The sequence below is a fragment of the Python bivittatus genome, unplaced genomic scaffold, assembly GCF_059951505.1.
Source record: "Python bivittatus isolate LINGU-HERP-01145 unplaced genomic scaffold, Pbiv_v1 ctg000610_np1212, whole genome shotgun sequence".
Lineage (NCBI taxonomy): Eukaryota > Metazoa > Chordata > Lepidosauria > Squamata > Pythonidae > Python > Python bivittatus.
Window position 1 is genome coordinate 50,570,732 of NW_028277088.1, and position 25,670 is coordinate 50,596,401.

The following is a 25,670-nucleotide window of genomic DNA, read 5'->3' on the forward strand; positions in this document are numbered from 1 at the left end:
AACTACCTGGATGCATCCCAGGTCCAAACACTGGCACCTACTTGACTATGTCATAGTACGTCAGTGCGACCTTAAAGATGTCACCATCACCTGAGCCATGTGAGGTACTGAATGCTGGACAGATCACAGGCTGGTACAGTTGGTCTTCAACCTGCACATAGCCCCTTTACATCATAAGCAACCAAGGACTGTTAGAAAGTCATTCAACATTAGGAGACTGCAAGACCCAGGCCAAGTCCAATGTTTCCAAGATGTACGTAATGAAAAACTCTCTGGCAATTTACCATTTGTAGCAACCTGTTCTGAAAAGTGGACACAGTTTAAAGTTATCATCACACAGACTGCAACAACTGTACTTGGACTGAAAACCCAGGTTCATCAAGACTGGTTTGATGAAAACCATGAGACCATTTCAGCAGCCCTCCAGGCCAAGAACAAGGCCTGTGCAGACTGGCAGAATGATCCATCATTTGTCTCAAAGAAAGACAAGTTCAAGCACCTGCAGTGCAAAGTACAGATGGAACTGTGAGAAATGCAGGATGAATTGGCAGAGAAAGGCTTAACAGATGGAACACCATGCAGACATGCATGCCACCAGAGAGTTCTTCAGAGTCGTTTACTGTCCTTCTAAATCAGGATGCTCCCCCCTGTTGTCATCTGATGGGTAAGCCTGATCAAAGATGAGGAAGGACAAAACTGCTGGGCTGAACACTTTTCCAACCTGCTCAATAGGTCATCCACAGCTGATCATGATGTCATACAGCAGATTCCTCAGCTGCCAGTCTTGCATGCCCTGGACCTGGCTCCCTCTACTGATGAGATGAAGAAAACTATCTCGCAGATGAACTTAAATAAAACAACTGGACAGGATGGCATTCCTGCTCTACAAAGCACTAGACCCAAATGCCTTAGAGGCGTTCCAAGACATCTTGGAAGACATTTGGTCCACAGAGGAGATGCCTGATGACTTCCGTGATGCCCTCATTGTGCCTCTCCTCAAAAATAAGGGAAGCAAATCAGACTGCAGAAACTACAGGGGTATCTCAGTGCTGTCCATTGCAGGCAAGATCTTTGCCCACATTCTCCTGAACAGACTTGTCACTGTATTGGAAAGGAACCTCCCTGAGGTGCCATGTGGCTTTTGGCCAGAACGGAGTACAGCAGACATGGTATTTGCTGTGAGGCAAGTCCAGGAGAAGCGCATTGAGCAGAACAAGCCTCCTTACTCTGTCTTCATTGACCTGACAAAGGCATTTGACACTGTAAACAGGGAGGCTCTCTGGATCATCCTGAGATGTTATAGATGCCCAAGGAAATTTGTGAAGTTGATTCAGCTACTCCATAACAGAGTGACAGGACAAGTTCTTTACAACAATGATGCGTCAACTGCATTTGCCATTTCCAATGGGGTTAAACAGGATTGTGTGCTAGCCCCAGTCCTGTTCAATCTGTTCTTTGCTTGCATGTTGTCACGTGCTGTCCAGGGTCTGAAGGAGGGAGTACACATCAGGTACCGATTGACTCTCTTTTTGATCTTCACCGCTTGTGCCTCCATACAGTCATCAAAGAAACCCTCTTTACTGATGACTGTGCTTTTCTCGTACACAAAGACAGTGATCTACAGCTGAAGCTGAACAAATTCTCAGATGCTGCTATGCTCTTTGGCCTGGGTATCAGCTGAATAAGACTGAAATACTTTTACCAGCCCATGCCAAATACCAACCCCATAGAACCAAAAATCACTGCTGATGACACCCAGCTGACAAATGTAAACAGCTTCAAATACTTGGGAAGCATCACCTTGAGTGATGGGTCTTTGGACAAAGAAATTGGCTCCAGGATCAGCAAGGCCAACCAAGCACTGGGGCGGCTGCATACTAGAGTACTCAATCAACACAACAACCATCTCTCCACAAAACTGAAAGTCTACAGAGTTGTGGCTATCCCTTCTCTCCTATGTGGATGTGAGTCCTGGACTCTGTACCAAAGGTATATCAAACAACTGGAGAAATTTCACATGCGCGCTCTCCACTCTATCCTCAGCATTTGTTGCCTGGAGGTCTTGGATCGCACGGAGTCCACCCGCATTGAGTCCCTGATTATCAGAGCCTAGAGGTAGTGGGTGGGACACATCATCAGAATGGATGACCACTGTATGCCTCACCAGTTGCTCTACAGTGTACTGGAGTCTGGAAAGAGACCTCAAGGTCAACCATGCAAGCACTACAAAGACACTGTGAAAGAAACCCTATGCTGATAGAACCCACTGACAAGCCTTGTGCTGTGAAGCCTCCACTGACTTTGAAGGAGGGTGCCTCCAAAAACCAATAGAAAACCATGAGCAGCATCACAAAATGACACCTACAGTTACTTCAGCAATGGACTTCCAGTATCCCTACTGTGCTAGCCTCTGCACTTCCAGACTGGGGCTGCAGAGCCACCTCCGTGTCCACAGATGAACTGCAGAACAGCATGTCTTTTTCAAACCTATAGGGCTACTGTATATATTTTATTGCATGCATTTGCTTTAAAAAATATTGAGATTCCTTAGGATTAAACAGTACAATATTAAGTATCTAAAATAAATAAACAAATAAATATTAAAATAAAGGAGAACAGTGGTCTCCTGCAGTAAGTCCAGGACTGAATGATTACATTTAGTTCTCATATTTTCCAGCAGAGGGTAGCATTACATACAAAGTAGCCCTGAGTTGAAAAATAGCTGCAGATTGAAAACACATACTAATACATACAAATATGCTCCTAAATTCACAACAGAAAAAAATAAAACCAATAACTACCATACTAAATGAAAAAAGGCATGTTTTGAGACATGTTACTTACCTTTTCCAAAGGGCAATGGGTGCTGTTTCTCAGAAAAGGGAGTAAATTTTGCCGGTCATATTCGGCATACAGACTGATTTGTTTTTCATGATACTTTTGTCCTTTATGATGATCTCTCTTGAACAGCTTATGCAAATACTACAAACCAACCAAAAGAATCAAACCATAAGAAAGTGACCATCATCTTAGGTATGAATTTCAGAATAATAACTAATTCAACTCTCCAATTTCCCTAGGGGTAAATCCCAAAGAAAATCAACAAAAAAAGTCCATCATGCTAATCAAAACAATAATCTGCCTCCCTTAGCCCTGCTGATTGATGGCAAAACTTGATTTTCTAAGAAAGAGGTATGAGTTCCATCCATATTTCTTATGTCACAAATGAAGGGATGGGAAAATTTCAGGGAAGAATCAATGATGGGAAGTACATTGTAGAAAGAGAGCCATTTTAGTCTACGATAGCCAAATTTCAGGAGGAGTCTGGTAGCATCTTTTCAGACTAACAAATGTATTAAAAGGCATATGCTTTCATGAACTTTCATGCTCACTTCATCAGATGCACGGAGTGTCTAAGCTGATGTAAGATTTGAACTGGATGAGATGGGGGTGAGGGAGGGGAATGCAGAGTGGTTATGCAGATTCATGTTATATGTGAGACATATTGTAAGCATTTTATCAATTAACAATCATAATATGTTATAAACCTATTATGTATGTTGATACACATACCTTTTGATGTATGTGAGTCCATCAATTTCTCACTTCTCACTTGTAATTCCCCCCTGCCCCCCAAATAGCTACTTTGAGATCTGTAATGGAGTGTCCTAGGAAGGTGCAATGCTCTGATATTACTCTGTCCTTGTTTTGAGTCCTGATGCCAAACCTGGATCTATTAATTCTTTTGAACAAAGTTGGCCTGTCTGTCCTATGTAGAATTCAGAGAGATTTAATTTAGCTTTCTCCAGCTTGATAATTCTTCCTCACAAATATCTTAACTCCAAGACAGTGATGTATGCATGTGTGATGGCTGAGGATGGCACTTCCAGATGAATGTCCATGAATGCAAGTACACTTCAGTACACTCTGACCCAGTGATCCTTTCCTGGAACTGCTACCTTGATGGCATTTTCTCATCAAATAATTTGTTGAAATTATATATTGTGTGATCCCCAAGTCCCTAGTATCAAAGGTTAGTCTAACCAAACAGATCTTGCAATACCCTTGAAAGGTGTTCAGGGCTAATATAAATGGCTCTCCAAAGGAAAGACTACATAAAGTGTAACGGAGCACTCACCAAAAACACTTCATAATATCATGTTAACGCTGGATTTGGTAAAGTCTTGACAGGTCTCAAATACTATTAGGGAATTATATGGAAGGAAATATGCTCATACCAATCTTCCCCATCCCAATGCTTCATGACGTGGTGAACTACAGCTTCTATAATTGTCAGAATAATCTACTACATCCAGAGGGTTGGGGAAGGATGGTCTGTACTATAACTGGCCTAAGGTATTCTGGGATTTATAATGTGATAAGCAGAACAATTGGCAGCATCTAAGCAACCCAGGCTGATCCCCAAAATGCTAAGCAGAGTCAGTCTGGTTAAGACTTTGATGGGAGACCACCACAAAATTCCAGATTTATAAATTAGCTTGGGAAATTAAAAAAAAATGCAGAAGGAATCAGTGGCAAACTATGTTTACATTGTTAACAAGAAAACAGCATGGACATTTTCAGGAACCAAGCTTGATTTGAAGGAGTTCTACTTACAGACTATAATGTGACGAAACTAGTGCTACTGATGACAGGCAGACCTCAGTGTGTTCTCTTGGTTAACCATATGTTTTCCTTTAAGAAGTGTGGCTGAATTTCTATCATTAAGGTATTCTGTATCACAACAGTACCCCTGTTGCAAAAATGGGACTATTTAGTTGCCACTGTATAGAAGTATGTATATATTTATGCCTTAAGATAAAGAACAAACTAATATACTTACCACATGCTGCAATTCAGGCCTATCTTTTAATTCTTCCACAACTTTATCAATCTAAAAGCAAAGAGAATTAAGATGTAAGACTTGGCTGTTTTCGTGGCAAATTACTTACATATTACTTATAAAAGGTGATGGGGCACCCATCTAACAATAACATAATTAAATGATTAAACTCACAGAGATTTTATCTTCATTATCCAAAAGCATGTCAACGGCTTTCTAAAGGGAAAAAAAAAAAAGAAGTCCATGATAGAGAACAGACAGACAAAAATCAAAAAGTTAAATGTTTATAAGCGTCTACAGATTTTGACTGAGCTGTCTTGTAGAAAAATGACATAGCTGTGCCACGATGGTAGCTGCATACCCAGAAAGAAGAAAAGTACAATGCTAGTGCAAAATTAGATGGTAATAATGGTATTCTACTGCATCCTATGAGAGACAGATCTAATAAAGGCACCAGGCTAGAAACCAGGAGACTGTGAGTTCCAGTCCTCCCTTAGGTACAAAGCCAGCTGCGTGACACTGGACCCTAGGTCTCTCTCAGCCCTAGGAAGAAGGCAAGGGCAAACCACTTCCAAAAATCTTGTCAAGAAAACTGTAGAGACTTGTCCAAGCAGGTGCCAGCAGTGAAGACTGACGTGAAGGCACACCCATCCATTTAAAAAAAAAGAAAAAAAAGCAACCACCAACTGTAGCCTATGGCTGCAATCCCCAGCAGATGTGAAGCTCCACTGCCAATTCAGACAGCTGGTGCTTGATGCTTAGCAGCAACCAAAAAGTTAGTTCATGCAACCTAAATTAGTCACTATAGCAAAATATTTTAAGAAAGGTGAACGGTAGTAGATGTCATCCTAAGGCCTACTCAGGTGAGGTATTTTTTAGGGAAAGGGATGCGGAAGTCTACGTTCTTTAGGCTGCTTTTACTACAAAGAGAAGTGCAAGACTGAGGCACAAGACAACGTGTTTAGCTTGTGCTAAATTGGTGCTCTCCTGATATGTTGGAGTGCAACAACCATAACCCCACCTCATACAATCTTCTCCCTGATAAAGAGGGACACTGGGAGCTATAGTAAGGACATCAGATCCAAGGAGACCACTATATTTATTGGAACAGTCACTGTAATCTGACATTTCTGTCACTTGAGTTCAACTATCTTAATTCCCCCAGGAGTAGTGATATCAGGGAGGGAGTAGGAAAACCAAAATTGTTATCTCTTGAATCAAGTTATAATAGGTGGAATTTTTGCAAGCAGATTAGCCAACAGCAAACAGAAAACAGAATGAAAAGATCCATGTTGCATCTGTATGCTAAATTAAGATGTTTTCCTCACCATTAAATGCCTTGGCTCATTATCCCTCATGTTCATTTGGAAAGACTACTGAGTTCTTTAAAAAAATACCTGTTGTTTAAAATAGCTTATGGATTGTAGCCTATTTTTTTATCATTTTGTTCTTCCAGCTTGAGAATGCTTGTATAACAATTTATGGATTAAGACCAGAAAAATTAAAGTCCCCCCCAGCCCCACCAGTATAATATATCCTTTTCTTTAAACAATGCAGTTTTTCTACTTTTAAAAATATTTCAGAAAGGCAAACATTATTGTTAAAAACAATTATATGACTATATAACTAATTTGCCTATCTCAGACATCATAATAAAACATTCAATTTGTTAAATTCAGTTCATTTCTATCTGCAAGCATTCTTATGGAGAAAAAAGTGTTAACACACACTTGAAATCCATCATACCTCTGAATCAAACTCCATTAGTAGAACAATTTTGTCCCTGATGGAACTGAAAAGATTGTGTTTGTGGATCAGCTGGAAAACATCTTTATGTCTCAGTGTGAGGTAAATTTCAAGGGCCTTTCTGTAGCGCTGGTCATAGGTGTACCTAATAAGAAAGATCATATGTTATGAACAGACCCAGATGTGGGTCTTTTGACAAAGCAATCTAATAGTACAGAAAACATTTGGCTAAAACATTCCATAGTTATTTGGAATAATGGAAAATACTTTCTGTCTACATGTATTAGAAAAGAAATTGGATGTCACTTTTTCCTTCAATTTTCTTCCATACAGACCCCCAATGATCCTTAGCCTTTCTGATTAAGATATGCTTCAAGGATAGTCAAAACCTTAAATAGTGAAGAGTTGCAGGCCAATCAGGGGTATTGTTAAAGATCCATTCAGGCATTCTTGAGAGGAACAGCATATAGAAAGGACATATTTTTATGTGGACACTGCAGCGTAAAAACTTAAGAAAATGAAACACATTTGAAAAGCAGTTTGCCTCAAGCCACCAATAACTTGAAAACAAATCAAAGACAACTGCAATTTGGAATATTTATGCTTCCATTTGGATCCCTGCCCCCTTTGCCCCATGATTTCTGTGCTGTGGATTTTAATGATATTTTCAATCCCTCTCTCTGCATCTTAAAACAGAACAGTTAGACTGAAAAAGTACACATCTATCTATCTATCTATCTATCTATCTATCTATCTATCTATCTATCTATCTATCTATCTACCTACCTACCTACCTACCTACCTACCTACCTACCTACCTACCTACCTACCTACCAACCAACCAACCAACCAACCAACCAACCAACCAACCAACCAACCAACCATAAAATATAGGCAGGCAGAGTTCTCACTGTATCAAGAATTTTGTTCAATGTTCTTAAACAGTTTCTAGGTACAGTTATTTCAAGTACAATGCATATGGGGTGGGAGGTGAAGATGGAGTGTGGTTCTTACTTTCCTCTCTCTCAACTTTACTGGAACTGTATTTACACATTTCCCACTGAACCTGAAAAGGAAAGTCAGGTTTTGGACAAGCTCAGAGTGAATCCTGTATCTGAGCATCTGTTTCCAGCACAAGCAATCAACATTCAAAGAGTTAGAAGCTAAGGCAGACTAAGAGTCAAGTTGAAAAACACAGAGACAAGGAGGAAAGGTTGGATGAAACAACTCTGTTCAACAGAATCTCCCAGTGCTCAATAAGGAACTAAAGTCAGGTATTAAGGCTGATACAGCATTCATGAGCTTGGTTTGCAAGAAATAAAGGACAGTAGTGACACACCAGATTTTGATACTTGGGTGCATCAGTATGAGACCCTCCCTTCCCTGCCTTACAAATTTTATACAGTGAAAAACTAAGTACAATACTACTTCCCATTGAAACACTTATTTTGCTGTTGATGTTAGGCTTTTCAAATGAAACTGCTAATAAATATTTCAACTTCCTCCCCCACCCTCAAAACTGGAGATGGGAAGGAGTCAAATTAATTTTATGTAGAAAAACATATTTAAAATCCTGATTATTCAGGAAAAGAACTGCAACCAGTTACTCAAAGGATAATCAATTAAGGCTGCCATTCAAATTCATGAGTCCACAGACTTACAACTCTGCTAGAGTTTTCAGCAACGTCCTGTTCTGTGGATCTTTCTTCAGATGGTCCAAAACAGCATGGACAATGACTGGATTGTTGTACAGATTCCCAGGCCATTCCTTAATTAATGTTGCAAAACCCTTGAAAGAATTCAAAACATCTTTTTTAATTTTGTATATTTCCGTTCATTAAGAGCTATTCCATTTTTTCCTTTTGTGTCATGGGTCAACTTGGAGCAGGGATTATCTTTTTTTTTTTTAATTGATCTGTAAGCCTGTACAAGAGTTGAACAAACAACTGTTTATGAAGTGGTGGCTTACTTAGGTATATGAATGATCACTTGATAAGTCTATTATTTTTTTGTATTGTCGAAGGCTTTCACGGCCAGCATACGATGGCTGGTGTGGGACTTCCGGGCTGTGTGGCTGTGGTCTTGAAGTCTTGTTTCCTAACGTTTCGCCAGCACCTGTGACCGGCATCTTCAGAGTGCAGGAGCACTGCTCCTGTCTGTGCTCCTGCACTCTGAAGATGCCGGTCACAGGTGCTGGCGAAACGTTAGGAAACAAGACTTCAAGACCACGGCCACACAGCCCGGAAGACCCACACCAGCCATATTATTTTTTTATTTGCCAAGTGATGAGGGTGTGATGCCATTCTTGTGGTCTCCTTAGAATTCAGATGCTGCAGTGACAAAATCTCCAGGCCTCAGAGGCTGGGCAATGGTCTACCCAATGACTGGCTTACCAAGCAGTTTATATTCACACTCTGGTATACCATTGCTTCGGAACTGGTTGCCTGTGCACACTCAATGCAATTAATTAAAAGCTTTATATGAGAGATTGCTTTATTGGAAAACCAATTTTTGCTCGGGCATGCTGGATCTTACATAGAGAATCTAGAGAACAAGAGTCATGACTTACTATTATCAATAATGAAGTGGAATTAAATTATCATGCTATAGAATAATTGCACATACAAACAAAGTAATATTCTTGTTATTGTAACTCCAAGAACAGTTATAATGCACTCCCAGGATCATGGTAAAACAGGCTACTGATTAGTCTTGCATTTATTTGCTCATTTGATCATCTTTTTGTTACTGCAGCTGCAGAAGTTATCTTTCTGGTATTTTTACATTACTGCAATGCACATATAATATGTTAATTTTTCATAAGATAAAATAATTTACAATAAAGTTTGTTAAAGTACATGTAAATATTTATTTAGTTTGGTAAGATTCAAAGGGTAGAAAGATTACATACATGAATACTGGATATTATGTAATTCCATGTACACCAAGCTCCCTTGAAAGTATGGGTACAAATGTAATGTGCTAGGACCCTTTATATATCTAGTAATAACTGTGTTTTATTTAACGCTACCTACAATATTCACTGCTTCAGCAAGTGTCTATATGCTACAAGCAGCTTGATTTCTTACGGCTATCAATATAAGATGTTGATTTTCAGAGGAAGTTTATCTCTGAATATTAAGGTCAATATTCAATGTACCTCTGAATACTGAAGACAAGAGCTATGGGAATGCCATCAACCTCATGATCTTTTGACGAAAACCAAGAAGCCCCTGGCTTGTTATTGAGGCAGAAAAGTGAATCAAAAAGTTTTAAAATGGGAGGGGGGAAGATTATAATAATTCAGTCTGTACAATTCAACATCTCATGTATAATATAGATATTAGGGATTTAATTATTTAAAATTTCCAATCTACCCAATCTTGTATGGACTACCTTGCAAGGCTAACATCTACAGTCCATCTAAATTCACTTATTCCTAAAATACTAAGTTTAGTATACTGCATTTCCACTTTTACAATTTCAAGTTTTCTTTGGTTCATCCTTCTCAATTTTCATATTACAATTGTATGTGTCCTTGTAAAACAAGAGACTCTTATTTTAATATGGCCCTTCACTAATTAATCTTCTTTGTTGCTTTGGTCTGGCTGCATCTCCTCCAGATCACTCAAAAAAGGTCTATGCTCTCTCTCTCAGTAACTAAAGAAAAGCCTTTTAACCTCAAGATCTCAATGTCAAACAGCCACATTTGTCTAAATATTTCAGCTACATCCATAAAGTTTTCTTAGCAATAGAACAACAACAATAGAACAACAACAATAGCAACTCTTAGCAAAGAGTTTTCCATTGCCTTCTTCCCCATTTGTACTTTCTGCTAGGTGTGTTGCATGTCCCTACATCTACAGATCCTCACCTGATCCCACTCCCATTGTGGATAACCCTTAGTGTCCCCCTTCAACCTTGCCAGCCATGGTGACTCTATCAACACCTTTCTCGGTTTTATTAGAGCTATTGAGCCCTCCCACGATGTCAATATGATAATCCTCTGGGAGGGCTACAAGTTAGAGTGATAGCCATTTAATTGGATAACTTTTAACAGGTAATAGAACAATTCATGAGGAACAGAACTACCAAAGAACCAGTTTGGTGTAGTGGTTAAGGCATCAGGCTAGAAACCTGGAGACCAGAGTTCTAGTCCCGCCTTAGGCACAAAGCCAGCTGGATGACCTTGGGCCAGGACTCTCTCTCAGCCCTAGGAAGGAGGCAGTGGCAAACCCTTCTGAAACCTTGCCAAGAAAACGGCAGGGACTTGTCCAGGCAGTCACCAAGAGTCAACACTGACTCTAAGGCGTGCACACACACACACACAAACCCTACCAAAAGCTATTCACCATGATGATTATATATTCAAAATCCAAAAACATTAGGGAATTCATGTAGTTCGGCATTCAGACAAATCAGTCATCAATAGGCACATAGAAATAAACCACTTTTATACACCATTCCATACTCATTTAAACAAAACAAAACGGGATCGCTGAATAACAATTGGTGAGGAACAAACAGTTTTACTGCCTTCCAGCCAGCTTACTGGCCTTCCCTAAGCATCTGGTTGGCCAGTATCTGAACAGAAAGCTGGATCCTTTAGGTTGATCAAATGCATTCCTTATGTCCACTAACAGAATAACAGAAATCATCATTGTCATCTGGGCAATATGAACCTTGGACTGATCCAGCAAAGCAATCTTTTTTCCTTTTTAATACTGTACTATTGTAGTCCTATTAGGAATGGCCTCCACAGTTCCAAGGGAAGGACAGAAAGTGCAAGGGTTGTCGTCTGCATCCAGAATACATATGCTTTCTTCCTGTTTTCTGGAGGATCTTCTTAATGGACTGGATGCATTACAGAGCTTTTTCATTTTCTTGAGACTAACCTACACAGAATATACAGAGTTGTAATACCGTCCAGTGCTTTAGAAATGTAGCAAGAGCAGTTACTGTCCATTTCTCAAAAGCAAATGCTACTACTGGGCATTTGCTTCTTGAAGCATACTGACAGATGCTGGCCAAATGATACTGATTACATTGCCAGGCTAACACAAAATCTTTCCCATGTTAGCAGTAATGGCCCCTTATGCATCTTATTGGTAGACTGCATGCGTCATCCTAACCTGTTTTACCACTACAATGACACGCTTAGAATTAAGCCACTGCTCTGTTTCAGTAGTTTTACAACAAATAATACTGTACCTCATAATCGCTCTCCAGAAATTCATGCAGAACCATTTCATAAATGAAAGGCTTCAGGATGGAATCCTGTCTTGGCAAATAGTGGCTAATTGCCTGTGGAGGGAAACAATTCAAAATATGCTTAATCTTTCCAAAACTCTAAGTATGTGATATAGGTGTTCATGGAAGTGTCTAATCTGTAACAGGAAATAACACAGAAAAAATGGCATCGATGAGTATACATTAAAAGTTTTTTCAGAAGCAATAATCCAAAACTATCAATGGAAATTTTGAAAGAGCTGAGGGCTTCCGGTGGAGGATTCATGGCAGATTGACCGATTCCTCTATCCGGGAATTGACACCACAGTCTTTGGGGCTAGGTCAGGATCCCTGTAGCCCAAAGAATTTTCCGGATGCAAAGGAGAATCCATGAAATCAACCCAGATGCTCTCTGGACAGCTGTTTCTTGCAAAGATACCCCGAAGCAAAAGTCTTTGTGATTGACTTGCAGTGAGTGGCTGGGAGAGGGGGCTTTTCCATCCTGTTCAAGGCTGTGGTGTAGCTGAAATTTAGGACACTAAAACTAACCTCCCCATTTCTAAAACACATTTTAAATGGTTTATTGCTCTTTTAGATGGAGAGGCTTTTTTCGGCAACAGGTAAGTCTATCTTCTTGGTGTTTTTCATATTTTCAATACTTATTTAAAAATAAAAAAAAATCTGATTTGGACTTTGGGATTTATATATTGAGCAAAGAGTTGAAGAGCTGAATTATTGCTTGTTTTTATGAAACAAGTGATTTTTTTTAATTTTAAAAAGTTAATTTTGTTGAATCTGTACTTGTGAGATTGGAGCTTGAGATTGCTGGTTAAACATTTTTGTGGGGAACCTGCTTTTTTTTTTTATTCTGCTGCAATGCTGATTGGTGGAGATTTGTAAACAAAAGTACTCTGAGACCTTGCATTTTACCCATTTTTTTTTCCTGTGTGCACTGCTTGTTACAATTGGAGTTCAGCAAAGGGAATTTAAAGAGACATTTACACATTTACTGGAAGATTTCACTACTAGAATTCTACAAGTGATAGACACTAAATTTGAAGCCTTTGAGAAAAAATTAGACAGATTTGATAGTGATACTGATTTCCAAATAAAATTGGATATTGAAAATAAGAATATTGATAATGTTATACAGTGTGAATTAAGGGAATCTTCAGAACAAGAAACTGGAATAAGAGATCTGGATTTGGATGGAAGGCTGGATGATTTAGTTTATCTTGAGTCTGGAGACAATGAGTTCTTTATAAAGCCGAAATTCACAACATACATACATACATACATACATATTGACAATATCCAGATCATAAAGCAGAAGAGTATTTTGGAGATTTTACTTTTTCTAGATGTGCAGGAAGGACTTATTAAACCTTTGAAGATGTCTTTGGTAAAAGGACCAAGTGACAAGAAATTACTATTTGAGATCTCACTTGAAGAAAAGACTAAATGTCAAGCTCCCTGAAAAGAAGAAAAAAGAATTTAAAGTGGACTTATGGGACCAAGGTTAAAATGTACAAGTTATATTTTGGATTGGTAATACTGGAATTTATTTTTGGATTGGGATTGTATGATAATGTTTATGGATTTTATCAAATTTTTTGATAAAAATGATATTTCAAATGTTGGTAAGGACCTTGGGATAACATGTCTGGATAAATTTCTTTAACTTTGTTTCTATTTAGAAATTACTCTTGCGATTTTTGCTTGTAACTGAAAGAAATGAAATTTTGACTTTGAGATTTGATATCTAGAACTGTTTTTGCTATAAAAACATTGTGTTTTATTGCTATTACTAGAGTAAGAAGTTAATGTATTATTTTACTTATAATTGTACTGAAGAAAGTCGGAAGTTGTTTTCTTATTTTTTTTCTTTTTCTTCCTCCTTTTTTTCCTTTTCTTCCTCACACTTCTTTATCTATTTCTTCCTTTTCTATTTTTCTTTTGATGTTTTTCTGTATTTTATTCTTGTTTGAAAATTAATAAAATTCTTATAAAAAGGAAATTTTGAAAGAGCTATACAATAAAATTTATCTAGCTAGTTAAAGGATACATAAAACAGTTAAACAGATATAGCGTTTACAAAAGGATGCAATGATGCTGGAAGTGGATTATTGTAAATCAAGAAATTCAGTGGTTTGCTTAATGTCTATATAACCAATCAACAGGTGAGTACAACTTGGAATTTTTGAAGCAAAAGGGACCCCACCAACAATTCATGATGACCTATCAGAAGGATGAGGACAAGGAGTTTTTTGCCTCTCTAGGACAGAGTGAACAGAAACAGGCATTAAGCACTTGATGGTCTGAGTTCTGTGCAGTGCACCTCAAATTCTGCATGTGAATGATGTATACATCTGGGTCTGATGACACTGTTTTACTAGAAAGCTGTTCAAGTTCTATTCCAGCAACCCAATAATGGATTAGATGATGCGAGCAAACTGAAATTTAATGCAGGCAAGTCAGAAGTATGTGGGTTAGGTCAAAAAGGCAGAAGAGGGAATAGGAATAATCCCTACAAAATCTTAGATTATGTAATTATACTAAATAAACATGAGTTATAGTAATATTGTGAAGCTCTGATAATTCTGGCTGCCTCTATATAATAAGTCCTAGTATCAGAGTATATCAAATATCTAGAAAGGTTGTAAGAGGAGTTAACAGTACTTTATATTGACATTATAGTTGCAACCAAGTAACCTTATTATATAGCATCCAGAAAAGTAAAAACAATCAATAGTTTAGAAAGGCAGTAATTTCAAAGACAGGCTTTTTAGAAAATCTACAAAGACTTTCTAAATTTAAAAGTCTGCTGGATAGCATAAGTGGAGACATTTGTTTGAGATGCTTATATCCAGGCTGAAAATAAACCCAGAAGGGAGTGGTGGCGGCAGAAACAGTACATCACCCATTTAACCATACATCTTTTAGGATGGAGTGAAATAGAGGAAGCCACACAAACCTGAGAGGCTATCTTCTAATCTGGCAAAATGCCTGCTTGCTAACCTGCCCTCCCCCGATAAATAGTGTGGTTGCCTTGCCATCTATCTTTAATTCTGTAAGAAGGCAGCTGCTATGAGAAAAACTGCAGTGTTGCAATACTTTCACAGTCCTGAACAGAATTTAACAGCTCAAAAGGTGGCAAGGGACCACCTGCTGTGAGATCTTAATAATATGCTCCTTTTGGTTCATTGAGTTTGAATAGGAAGACATAAAACTTGTAGAGAGAATATGGATATGTAATCAATACACATGTTCATAAATGCTTTCTACTGTCTGAGAAGTAACAGCCTTTTAGCAATATGCCATGGGCAATCTATTAACTTTGATGCTTGCTAACAAATATGCCCCTTTAAAGTTCCTGATCTGCTCTGCCAGTAATCCAAGTAGATGAATTCTTTCTACTCTTGCTGGTCTTCTGCAGTACACAACAGGACCATAATCTGTTACACTAAAACACAGTTAGTACCTGAACATTTTGTTAATGAATCACTGCTACAACCTCTTGAGCCATGAGATCATAGGGACCTACTGTGCTTTTAAAGACATTAAAGGTTTTCTTGAAAGGTTACAACTCTCTGAAGTATGAAAGAGAACTGACAGACTCTAGGTGGATATACTTCAGCTGCCCCCTCTGACATGTAAAAATATGTACAAGGAACCAGAATACTATATTTTGTTAAATTTCATGCTTCAAAAATGGCTAACAGCAAGTTTCAACTTTTTATCAGGCCATGAACATCAACCTGTTTAATTTTTGGATCTAAGGATATGTAATGCTATTTCTTGAGATTCAGTTAACAAAATTACCCCAGTGTGCATCATGGAGAGAAACATAGAAGCACATCCACATGCACTCAACCCCACATGGAGAACCTAACATATGACACTAACGGATGAAGACAGACCTACTCTAGGAAACCGTATGCCTCAGAAAACAAGTGGAGCAAATCTTGAATATGCCTACCTTTTCGGAAAGGTTGTAAAGGCATAATACCAACATGATTTATTAACTTCTACATAGGACAAGGAAGTGTTTTCAGTCGTACAAACCTTAAGTTGCCCAATTTCTTTAAATCTATATACTTCACATTCCCATAAACTGGTGTTCTTGCCAAGTATCTTCTGGCATTTTCTGAAGAGAAAAAATAACATATAAAAAGTGAAGAGTTCATAAATCATATTTTCAATGTTAAAGAATTTTCCTTGCATACCCCATCATTTGTGAAATAACATAGCAATAATTTGAAAGGCATTATTATTACTTTTTAATCTGCTTAAGGTCACTCATCAAAGCAGAAATTCAGCAACCACAATTCAAATCTCTTTATCCAAAATATAGATAGATTTATTTTGGCTTGCTAGAGCACATGAAACACTCAGAATCACCAAAGGAAAAACAACCAGGCCCTTCAACATGATGGCCATGTGCATAGTTACAGCTGTGTGCAAAATGTTCAAACTCAGAACAGCTGATTTGAGAACTCTGAGCTCATGGGAATTGCTCCATGTTTCAGATATTTGTCCCATGCTAAGCATAATTCTTCTGATTAGTTGGCTTTTCAAATAGTCTTCCTAACTTGGGGTGTATTAGCCAATAAAAGAGCGCATACAGGTCCTTCCTTGCCATTACTAGTCAAGCAGAGGAGGGAGTGGAGATGAGGGAGTCTCAGTTAAGCACATGCTCAGCGATTTATGATTATTTTGGACGTAAGTAGATAGGTAACTTTTATTGCTGTTTAATTACTGCTGCATGGGAAAGTTAAGAGTTCATTGGTAATACTGCTTTTTGTATGTTGCACAAGTTGCCAAATGTAAAAGTGTGCACTTGTTAGGTAATTAACAGATAAGTCATGTTGAGCTAATGTTGGGCTTTTGGTTGTCAAATGCAAAAATTTTGTCTATTAAGCTTTATAGACAGATTAGCAAATGGAAGAAGGTACAATGTGCATTAGAAAGAAGCCTCAAAACAGTAGCTGTAGATGTGTATTTTTGCTGTTAATTTCACGGACTGTGTTGAAGGGAATCAACTTGTGTCCATGTTTTTGTTAAGCTCAGTTCTGTAAATGTTTCCGTCTATACAATCAGAAGCTGAAAAAAAAAATCATGCTTAACTATTACTCATATTGTTTGCCAGGAGAACAGTTAAAAAAGAATTAAGTAATCATCCTGGCCAATTCTTCTATAAGTAAGGTAGTAGATATTTTATGGATTAATAAGCTACCCATTTTTGAGTCCCTAGGTTAAAAAATAAGATTTAAGTTTCCATTATTCCCTACAGTGGAACACTTGAAAGGTTTCAAGTTTTGTACCACCAGAATACAACCCACTCAATATCTTTTTAACTGCAAGTTCCAAGTGAGGCTGTTTGTTCTCAATCAGAACAAAATATATTCTTGTTTTATGCATATTCCTACTCAGTTGTTGTCATCGACATCAGCAGTGTTAAATCTGTCATAACAAATAGTTCATGCAATATATTAATTTGTGTAGTATTTTACCAGAAATCTGTGTCACCTGTATACACAAGAAGGATGTAGAGTGACAAGTTATTTATATGTGCACAAAAATAAACTAAAAAGATTACCTTGCTGCCAGGTCATAATCTCCAATTTCTAATAGATGGTTTATATATGCTAAACCTATATCCTAAAATAAAAACAAAATTAGTTAAAATTAATTAGAAGTCAAACACAGCCCTCAGTAATTAAGTGCTGAACTTTGTAGTCAAGTAACTTGTTTGTTAAACATAAGGATTTAGTTTATCCCTGACAGTACACAACTTTGAATATTAGCAAAAATACTTGGCAAAAAGAACTGTTAAAATAGTTAAAAAAACAAACAAGCAATGGGTTCAGATTGGGTGATATGTTGTTTGACCATTCCTACAAATGGTAACAGAAAAAGACCATGGTCTCCATCTATTCAACTGTGCCCCTTCAATACTCTTAATCTGTTATCTGCATATAATACATGAAGACACAAAAAGTAACACAGGGTCAAATTGTTCGGTCAATTTCTAGACAATAAATGAGATATCTATCTTCTTATTCAGCCTTAAACACGTTAGATTTTTATGAGAGAAAAAGGATCAATACTCTTTTTAAATATAACAGACATCTAAAGTCATATTTTCAGATAGGGACAAATGAAAATGATGACTGGGATTGGGCCAATATCACTCCTCTACCATATGTGGAGATGACAATGGAGTGTGGCCAAAAATACTAATTTTCATTCAAGCATAATAAGCAAAAATTTATTCTCCTATATATTTCTTAGAGGAAAATCAGCATTTGGGAAGGGTCTTTCCAAGTGAAAGGTTCCAAGTTCTCTACACATAGCTTATTATCTTCTCCTCTCTTTCAGCTCTGAGAGAGCTTCTATGTTGGCAAGATGGTTCTGAGAAGAAGGAAAAGTATCACAGAGAAGCAAGGCATTATTACAAAGGATTAAACATGCCATCATTCCTGCATATATAAAACGCATTATTTTCATGCTTGCATGAATTCTGTTTTCCTGTCTGATAAGTTCAAAGTATTTTGCTTCAATCACTTCAGGCTATATTGAACTAACTACCATTATTCTTTCTGTAAGTAAATATTGCTTTACTGGTTTTCAACTGACAACTTTATAACATGCTTTGAAAAATGTTTTTGTTCCCAAAACACTGCCTCCCAGTAGGTGTTAGGAAATCTGAAATATGTTTTGCTGAGAATGGGGTGGGGGTGTAAGATTTCTACATTTTTGTTTGAAGTACTGTATCTCTATTCCTGTGCTTGCTTCAATAAAAAGCTCTGTGAGGACCATTTGCCTGTTCAAAAGAAAATACAAATTAAGCAGAAAAAACTTTATATCAGTCTTGGGAGTATATTATGGATTAGTATCTTGATGGCTTCAAGAACAGTTATAGCATTAAAATAGCTTTGCTCTTTTGATCCTATTGAATCAGAAGAAATACTACAGATTATTGCAGCTGGGCTGAGAAAGATGTTAGTACCATATACCACTTGTGTGCATCCCTTAATCCCACCTCTGAAGAGTATAATGATTTTTGCACTCTTTTATTCTACCATAATCTCAGCATACAAAGTTATTGTTATGCATAATTGTAACAATAAGCATGATCAACATTCAGCAAGATCAACATTCAGCAAGATCATGATCCAAGGATACCTGAAAAATCCATACTTCAATAATTCTTATTTCTAGGCTACAACTCTACTCATTGGTGCCTGGCCAACTATGTATGTCCTTTACTCTTTAGCCCTCTGATAATCTTATTCTAAGTCTCTTCTTATCTGGATACAAATCTGAGCCCAGAGGATGAAAACAACTATAGACCAGTAACCAACATTTCCTTCCTAGGGAAGGTGCTTGAGCAGGTGGTGGCCAGTCAGCTCCAGGATCTATGGATGAAACTGATTTTCTAGATTCATTTCAATCTGGTTTCAGGCTGGCTATGGAACTGAAACTGCTTTGTTTGCCCCATAGAATTATCTATGCCAGGAAAAAGACAGGGGGAGTACAACTGCCTTGGTTCTGGCTCTCTCAGTGGTTTTCTATACCATTGACCATGGTATTCTCTTGGACAGACTGTCAGAGTTGGGATGAGGGGGCACAGTGCTATGGTGGTCCCACTCCTACTTGGATGCCCATTTCCAGAATGTGGTGCTGGGGGAATATTCTAATGCCTCATGGTGGTTGGGTAATGGAGTCCTTCAAGGGTCCAATTTATCCCCTATGCTCTTTAACATCTGCATGAAACTGCTGGGAGAGGACACCCAGGGATGTGGGCTGAGGTACCATCAATATGTGGATGACACTGAATTCCATCTCTCCTTTTCATCTAACACAGGTAAGGCGATTGATGTGCTTGAGTTGGGTAATGAACTGGATGAGGGCCAATAAATTGAGATTCAATCCAGGCAAGACAAACATATTATTTGTGGGTGGTCCACCTGTCCATCTGGGAGATGCTCTGGAGAGGTCTGTGCTCGCCCTAAAGGAGCAGGTTCACAGTTTGGGGGTTAAAGTCCAAGTAGGTACATACAGGAGAATGTCCTAGATCCATCACTGTCACTAGAGATCCAAGGGGCTTCAGTGGCACATGAGTGCCTTTTATCAGCTTCAGCTGATTTATCAACTGTGATCTTACCTGGACAGAGATAACCTTGTAACAGTTATTCATGCTCTGGTTACTTCCCAGATAGATTACTGCACTACATTGTACATGAGGCTGCCTTTGAAAATGGTCCATAAACGTCAGTTAGTTCAGAATAGAGCAATCAGACTGCTTACTGGGACTGGCTGATACAAACATATTATTCCAGTTCTTCACCACCTCCACTGGCTGCTGGTCCATTTCTGGACCCAACTGAAAGTGCTGATTTTGATTTAAAGCACTTGGTCTTAGGACCAAGTTACCTGACGGAGTGCCTTCTCCCATATGTACCTACCTGGACTTTAAGATCATCTAATGAGGCCCTCTTCCAAGTTCCTTCATCAAAGAATAGCAGCCAAAGCTACTTCCATTCTCCATGTGGTGATTGTTTATTGTTATATTCAAACCAAGCCATCCTTTATCGTTTATTGATTTTATTGTAATTTCTTTAACAGTTGTGAGCTGTCCAGAGTCATTGAGAGCCAGGTGGCATATAAGTTTATTGAGTTGTTGTTGTTGTTATTATTTTTATGCCAGCAAATGAAAATCAAGAAGTACAGCTGGATAGTCATTAAAAAGAGAGAATAGTGTAGTTATGTGGTTCCCTGTAATCAGTTTGTAAAAGAAACATTCCATGGCTCAAAACTTCCTTGAAGCAATAACCTGTCTAATATGTTTACATCTTATTTCATGGGCAGAGCTAATGGAGAGTATTTAGTGGTGAGAGATATGGATTGTGCATGTTCAGAAACAGTATCTTCTATGACTTTATGAAATTAGAGACTGAAATATGCTTGCCACAGCTAAGAATAAACAAACACTAGTTCAAATGCAACTGGGAGTTCTTTATATTAGCATCATGAATTGAGTAGATTGCATGTATTAAGTAAATCACATAAGGCTGCTTGGGCAATGATTATTATTCTCGGTTGGGCCAAAGCAGATGGGATGCTAAAGTATGTTCCTGCTACTTATGTGCTTGGTTTTTTTTTTTTTTTTACTTTATTGTATGTTGTAACATTTGGTACTTTTACCCACATCATGATGCTATGCTATTATGCATTTTCCCACATCCATTTCAGATCATTGGCTACTGCTGGCAAAAAGAAGGGAAACTCAAAACACTAATACCGTGTCACAAGTTTAGAAGTATTCAATATTTAAGAGAAAGATGGGAAACTAGAAACTTGGGAGATGTATGTTTAATCTAGTTCAGCCTATAGACACTGTTTATTATACTCTGACGTATCTGAAGCGTTTAAATTTCAAAAGCCAAGTTTGTAGACTTACCTGAATCTTGTGCTTTTTAATAGTTTTCTGACTGATCTCAGCTGCCATCAAAGCTTCCTATATAATAAAGTAAAAATGACATCTAAGTCAACTATTTAAAACTTCAGTAGAGAAAGCATAGATCTTCCTTTGTTTCTTATATCTTGTGCATGAAAGCACTAGAATATATAATATCATGGTCAAACAAACAGTTTTGGTGGACTTATAATCAACAAAAGCAATTGTGAACCCCAAAGAAATGACTTTGGCTTCCTCTGGGTTCACTCCATGTTCATATCACAGGACCAAATCTCAGAAGGATGGCACTATATACAGTACAATCAGAGGAATTCCTTTTCTATAAAAAACTTGCATTAGAAAGATACCTAAATCTTGATTTGTTTCCTTAGTGTTCAACTAACATTGAATAAATGTATTCTTCATTAGCTGGAGAATGATTTTTCATCAAGTTTAATTTGTGGCTCATTCATTACATTACTCCATGAGTCCATGATGTCAAAATGAAGCTGGCTTATTGCTACTCAAAATGAGAAATGAAAGCTTAATATGGGTTACAAGAGAAATTATTAAATCTTAAAGTCGTTTTGGTAGAATAGACCTCAAAGTCTTTAAAGGCTTTGGAACAGTACCTTGTCTGTCTGTATATCTCTAAGACTAGAACAGATTAAGTATAAAATTGTGACATTCAGCCAAGGGAACTAGAAACTGCGACTGCTGCTGACAGAACCTGCTGATGAGCCCTGTGCTATGAAGCCTTCACTGACTTTGAAGGCAGGCACCACCAAAAACTGACAGAAAAATGTGAGCAGCAACACAGAGTAACACTACAATTACTACAACAATGGACTTCTAGTGCCCCCATTGTGCTAGACTCTGCACTTCCAGTTTCGGACTGCAGAGCCACCTCTGTGTCTAAAGATGAACTGCACAACAGCGTATCTTCTTTGAACCCAAAGGACTACCAGATAATACTAATATTCAACCCTCATAACGTCTATACTTCCTAATAGATTTCATTTTGTTCTGGTGAAAAGCAAAATATTAATGGACCTAACATTTTAATAACCTACTATACTATAGCACGTGGCTGACTTCATCCCTTAACAATGTTCTAATGTTCTTCGAACTTTGTACCATTAAAATAAAAAGAAACAAATTTGTAGATGCCATTTCCAATTTAAATGTATTCCATGTTAGATAAGGAGCAAACAAAGCTTCAGTTGTCTTTAATACTATTCCAGAATCACAACATATTAAAACAAATTATTCTTTGGATCAATACAAGATGGTCTGGACTCTTTAAAATGAGGATCTGCTCATGAAGCAGTGGGCAATCCTAATATTTATTATTTTGAAAAGTAAAAAATTCTTTTGAAAAGTAAAAAGTTACAACTATTTCCGGTTTACTGTTGCTTTCAAAAGGAGGAAGCACATATATCAGAATAGACTCTAGTTCAGTTCAAGTCAAATCAGACTATTTACCAAACTGAGCCCAAACTTGCTATTTTCAAGTATGAATCTCTACTGCTTGGCATCAGAGCTGTCTTTGAGATATTAGTATTAAGAGCCTGGGACTGAATACATTATTCAAAAGGCCTGTACATATATTTTTAAAAAAACTTACAGTAAGTATACACATGGTAAGGCAAACATTTAAGTCATTGTAGTCCCTTCTTTTACTTTCTAACTGACATATCTAAATAACAATGCATTATGTTAAATAATATAGGAATAACATCAGTACATTTTGGATCTACAAAGATACTACATTCACACATGTAGGGATAATGGCAGCTGTATGGCATGTGGATTGTTGTTAGCTGCCTAGAGTTAGGCATTTAAGATGAGTTTGGGCCTTTGAGATATTGACTCACTCCTGGAGACTGCTTGGACTAGTCCCTGCAGTTTTGATTGGCAGGTTTTCAGAAGTGGTTTGCCACTGCCTTCTTCCTGGGGCTGAATGAGAATGACTGGCCCAAAGTTATCCAGCTGGCTTTACACCTAAGGCAGGACTAGAGCTCACAGACTTCTAGTTTCTAGCCCAATGCCTTAACCACTACACCAAACTGCCTCTCATTTAAGATGGGCAGCCATGTAAGTTCTCTAAATAAATAAATGTAACTGGAGAGAATATGATTTTGTCTAAAACCACAGCACCTATCCTAATTAACACAGTAAAATTCCTGTATATAACATCGACTTTTATTGAAGCAATTAGAAAATAGGGAACTATTTTTTTTCTTTTTCTATGGTACCATTAAGATTGAAAGAAGGAAAAGGTTTAATAGTTACTTCATATTTCTTTTTCTCCAAGAGCCATTCAATGTGATCATCTTGATCTCGTTCTTTGGCCACTACCACATCACTCGGACTGACAATATAAAAAAGTGATTCACCTTCTGAATATTCTGTAAAAGATAGGACAACTGAATCAATTTCCCAGCAAACTTCTAGCTCTGCAATACAGTCATGGAACACTGACATGTGGAAACAACTATACAGGATGCTTTGTATTAAACTCAGCACCATTAATTCTGCAGGTCTCTACAGCAGCCTCCCTCATTCATAAAATAAAGCCCCTAAGTAAAGGGCACATGCAAATACTAGATTTTCCCATCTCACTTAAGAAATTATGGTTAAAGCCTGGGAGCAACTGAACTGATCCAGTATTAGGTGTAAAAAAACCCAAGAGATCAATTTCAGTACAAAATCCTTTCTTTAAATTGTGACAAATCATCAATAACATCAGTTCTAAGATTCTTGAGCTGAAAGAACAGTCTGCTCACCAGTAAACTGTGATTCTTCAAGTAGTCATCTCTATATTCACATATATGGATTCTGCATATGGGCAGATTTTGCTCCTTGGAAACTTTTTAGCGATGAGATTTCTGGCAGGAAGTTGGCAGTATACATGTGCAATATAATTTCCATCAGTTCAAGATCATTTGGCAGCCTTGTAACCCCCAAAAACCAAAAGCACCAGCACCAACATAGGTGGCAGGCATAAATGCACAGAAAACCATTAAAATAACCAGTTATAGGAAAGCAACTCTGTGCTTCATACATATGATTAACAAACTCACTCTGACATTCTCTTATTCAAATTAGCTGTGCATTCTTTTTGTGGACTGTAAAATACAGAAGTAACCTCAGACCAGTTGTATACTATATACTTGACATGCCTATAATGCTCTTGTGCAACAAAAGCTTTATTTCCTCCCAAGGAACTGCTGAAGGACACATGATAATTTCCTATTGTTAGCATATCCAAAAATTCACTGGGATACACTAAGCTAGTACAAAACATTTTGTCCTGTAATGAATATAATATTCTGTTCCTCTTCTGGGAATATGCCAATCCAGACATTTTGGGGTTGGTCTGGAGATTTTCCAGAAGTTAATTCTCCATAAAAATTTTAGGTTTTGCACCTATCTAATCTATCCCACAGTGTACTGTCATCTCCACACAAGATAAAGCAAGATGAGCATCAAAATGGAAAAACCTGGGAATTCCTCCCAAAAAAAAGACCATTTAGCTCTGTCTCCTCTGTTCTAACACAGTAATTCATACTATATCTTTGTAAAAGGAAAAATATCTCCTATCCCAAGAAGCAAAACCAGGAGCAATGATATGGCCTTATCACATGGAAGTGATGGTCTTGAAATGGAGATCGAAACTGAATACTAAGACACTAGAATCCAGGGATGTATCTCAGCAATGATTCCTCAGAGTTCTAGAAATGTCTTGTCAGTCCAAACTGGATGTAGCTGTAGGGTGTTCCAGAGTACATGAAACAGAGATAGAAAAAGATCCTCTAGTCTTCTGTGAATTCAGTTTTTCGATGAAGTTTTTAGCAGAATAGGATCAGGATCCATGCTGTTGGTATCTATTCACATATGATAGCTATCAGAGCATCCAAGAATAGAGACAGTATAGGACACTGTTGCACTGATTATAGGTGGGGCAAATGCTGATTTCATAGAAATGACTTAGTGCTTTTTTTCTTGCTGCTTAACTAGACATTTTGCCTACTTAATGAGATTATAGGAGTGTGGCCATTGGTAAGTGATACAGATTACATTGCCAACATAGCAGCTGATTCCCAGGTCACCTGATACTTGGGCTAGAACAGGTGTTGGAATGGAGTAAAGTGAAATGATACTGAACATCAAATAGGATTCTGAAGGCACTATTATTGTCTTGTGGGTTCTTTCTCACAACAGAACTGCAGACAGGATCTATTTCTCCAAGCTTCCTTTGCAATGCAGGCAGAAGTCAAGAAGGTTACCTCCCTATAAACCTACAAGGTAAAGGTAATATCTGCACAAGGTAGGAGCTTGCTTCCATACCTAATGCATTTAAAGAATGGGATGATAGGAGTCATA

At 37.8% G+C, this 25,670-nt stretch overlaps 1 protein-coding gene across 3 annotated transcripts in view; it reads right to left on the reverse strand.

The window, feature by feature from the left end:
- The window catches only part of VPS41 (VPS41 subunit of HOPS complex), a 129,810-nt gene that overhangs the window by 15,617 nt on the left and 88,523 nt on the right, over window positions 1–25,670 (reverse strand). For all 3 annotated transcript variants that reach the window (XM_088149992.1, XM_088149993.1, XM_088149994.1), the window contains 10 exons: window positions 23,577–23,692; window positions 21,285–21,341; window positions 17,418–17,479; window positions 15,884–15,965; window positions 11,801–11,893; window positions 8,251–8,378; window positions 6,590–6,734; window positions 5,018–5,059; window positions 4,844–4,894; window positions 2,845–2,982 (listed from right to left, as the gene is read on the reverse strand). In XM_088149992.1, the coding sequence (XP_088006118.1) occupies window positions 2,845–2,982; window positions 4,844–4,894; window positions 5,018–5,059; window positions 6,590–6,734; window positions 8,251–8,378; window positions 11,801–11,893; window positions 15,884–15,965; window positions 17,418–17,479; window positions 21,285–21,341; window positions 23,577–23,692 (914 nt within the window). The remainder of the gene's footprint in view (window positions 1–2,844; window positions 2,983–4,843; window positions 4,895–5,017; window positions 5,060–6,589; window positions 6,735–8,250; window positions 8,379–11,800; window positions 11,894–15,883; window positions 15,966–17,417; window positions 17,480–21,284; window positions 21,342–23,576; window positions 23,693–25,670) is intronic.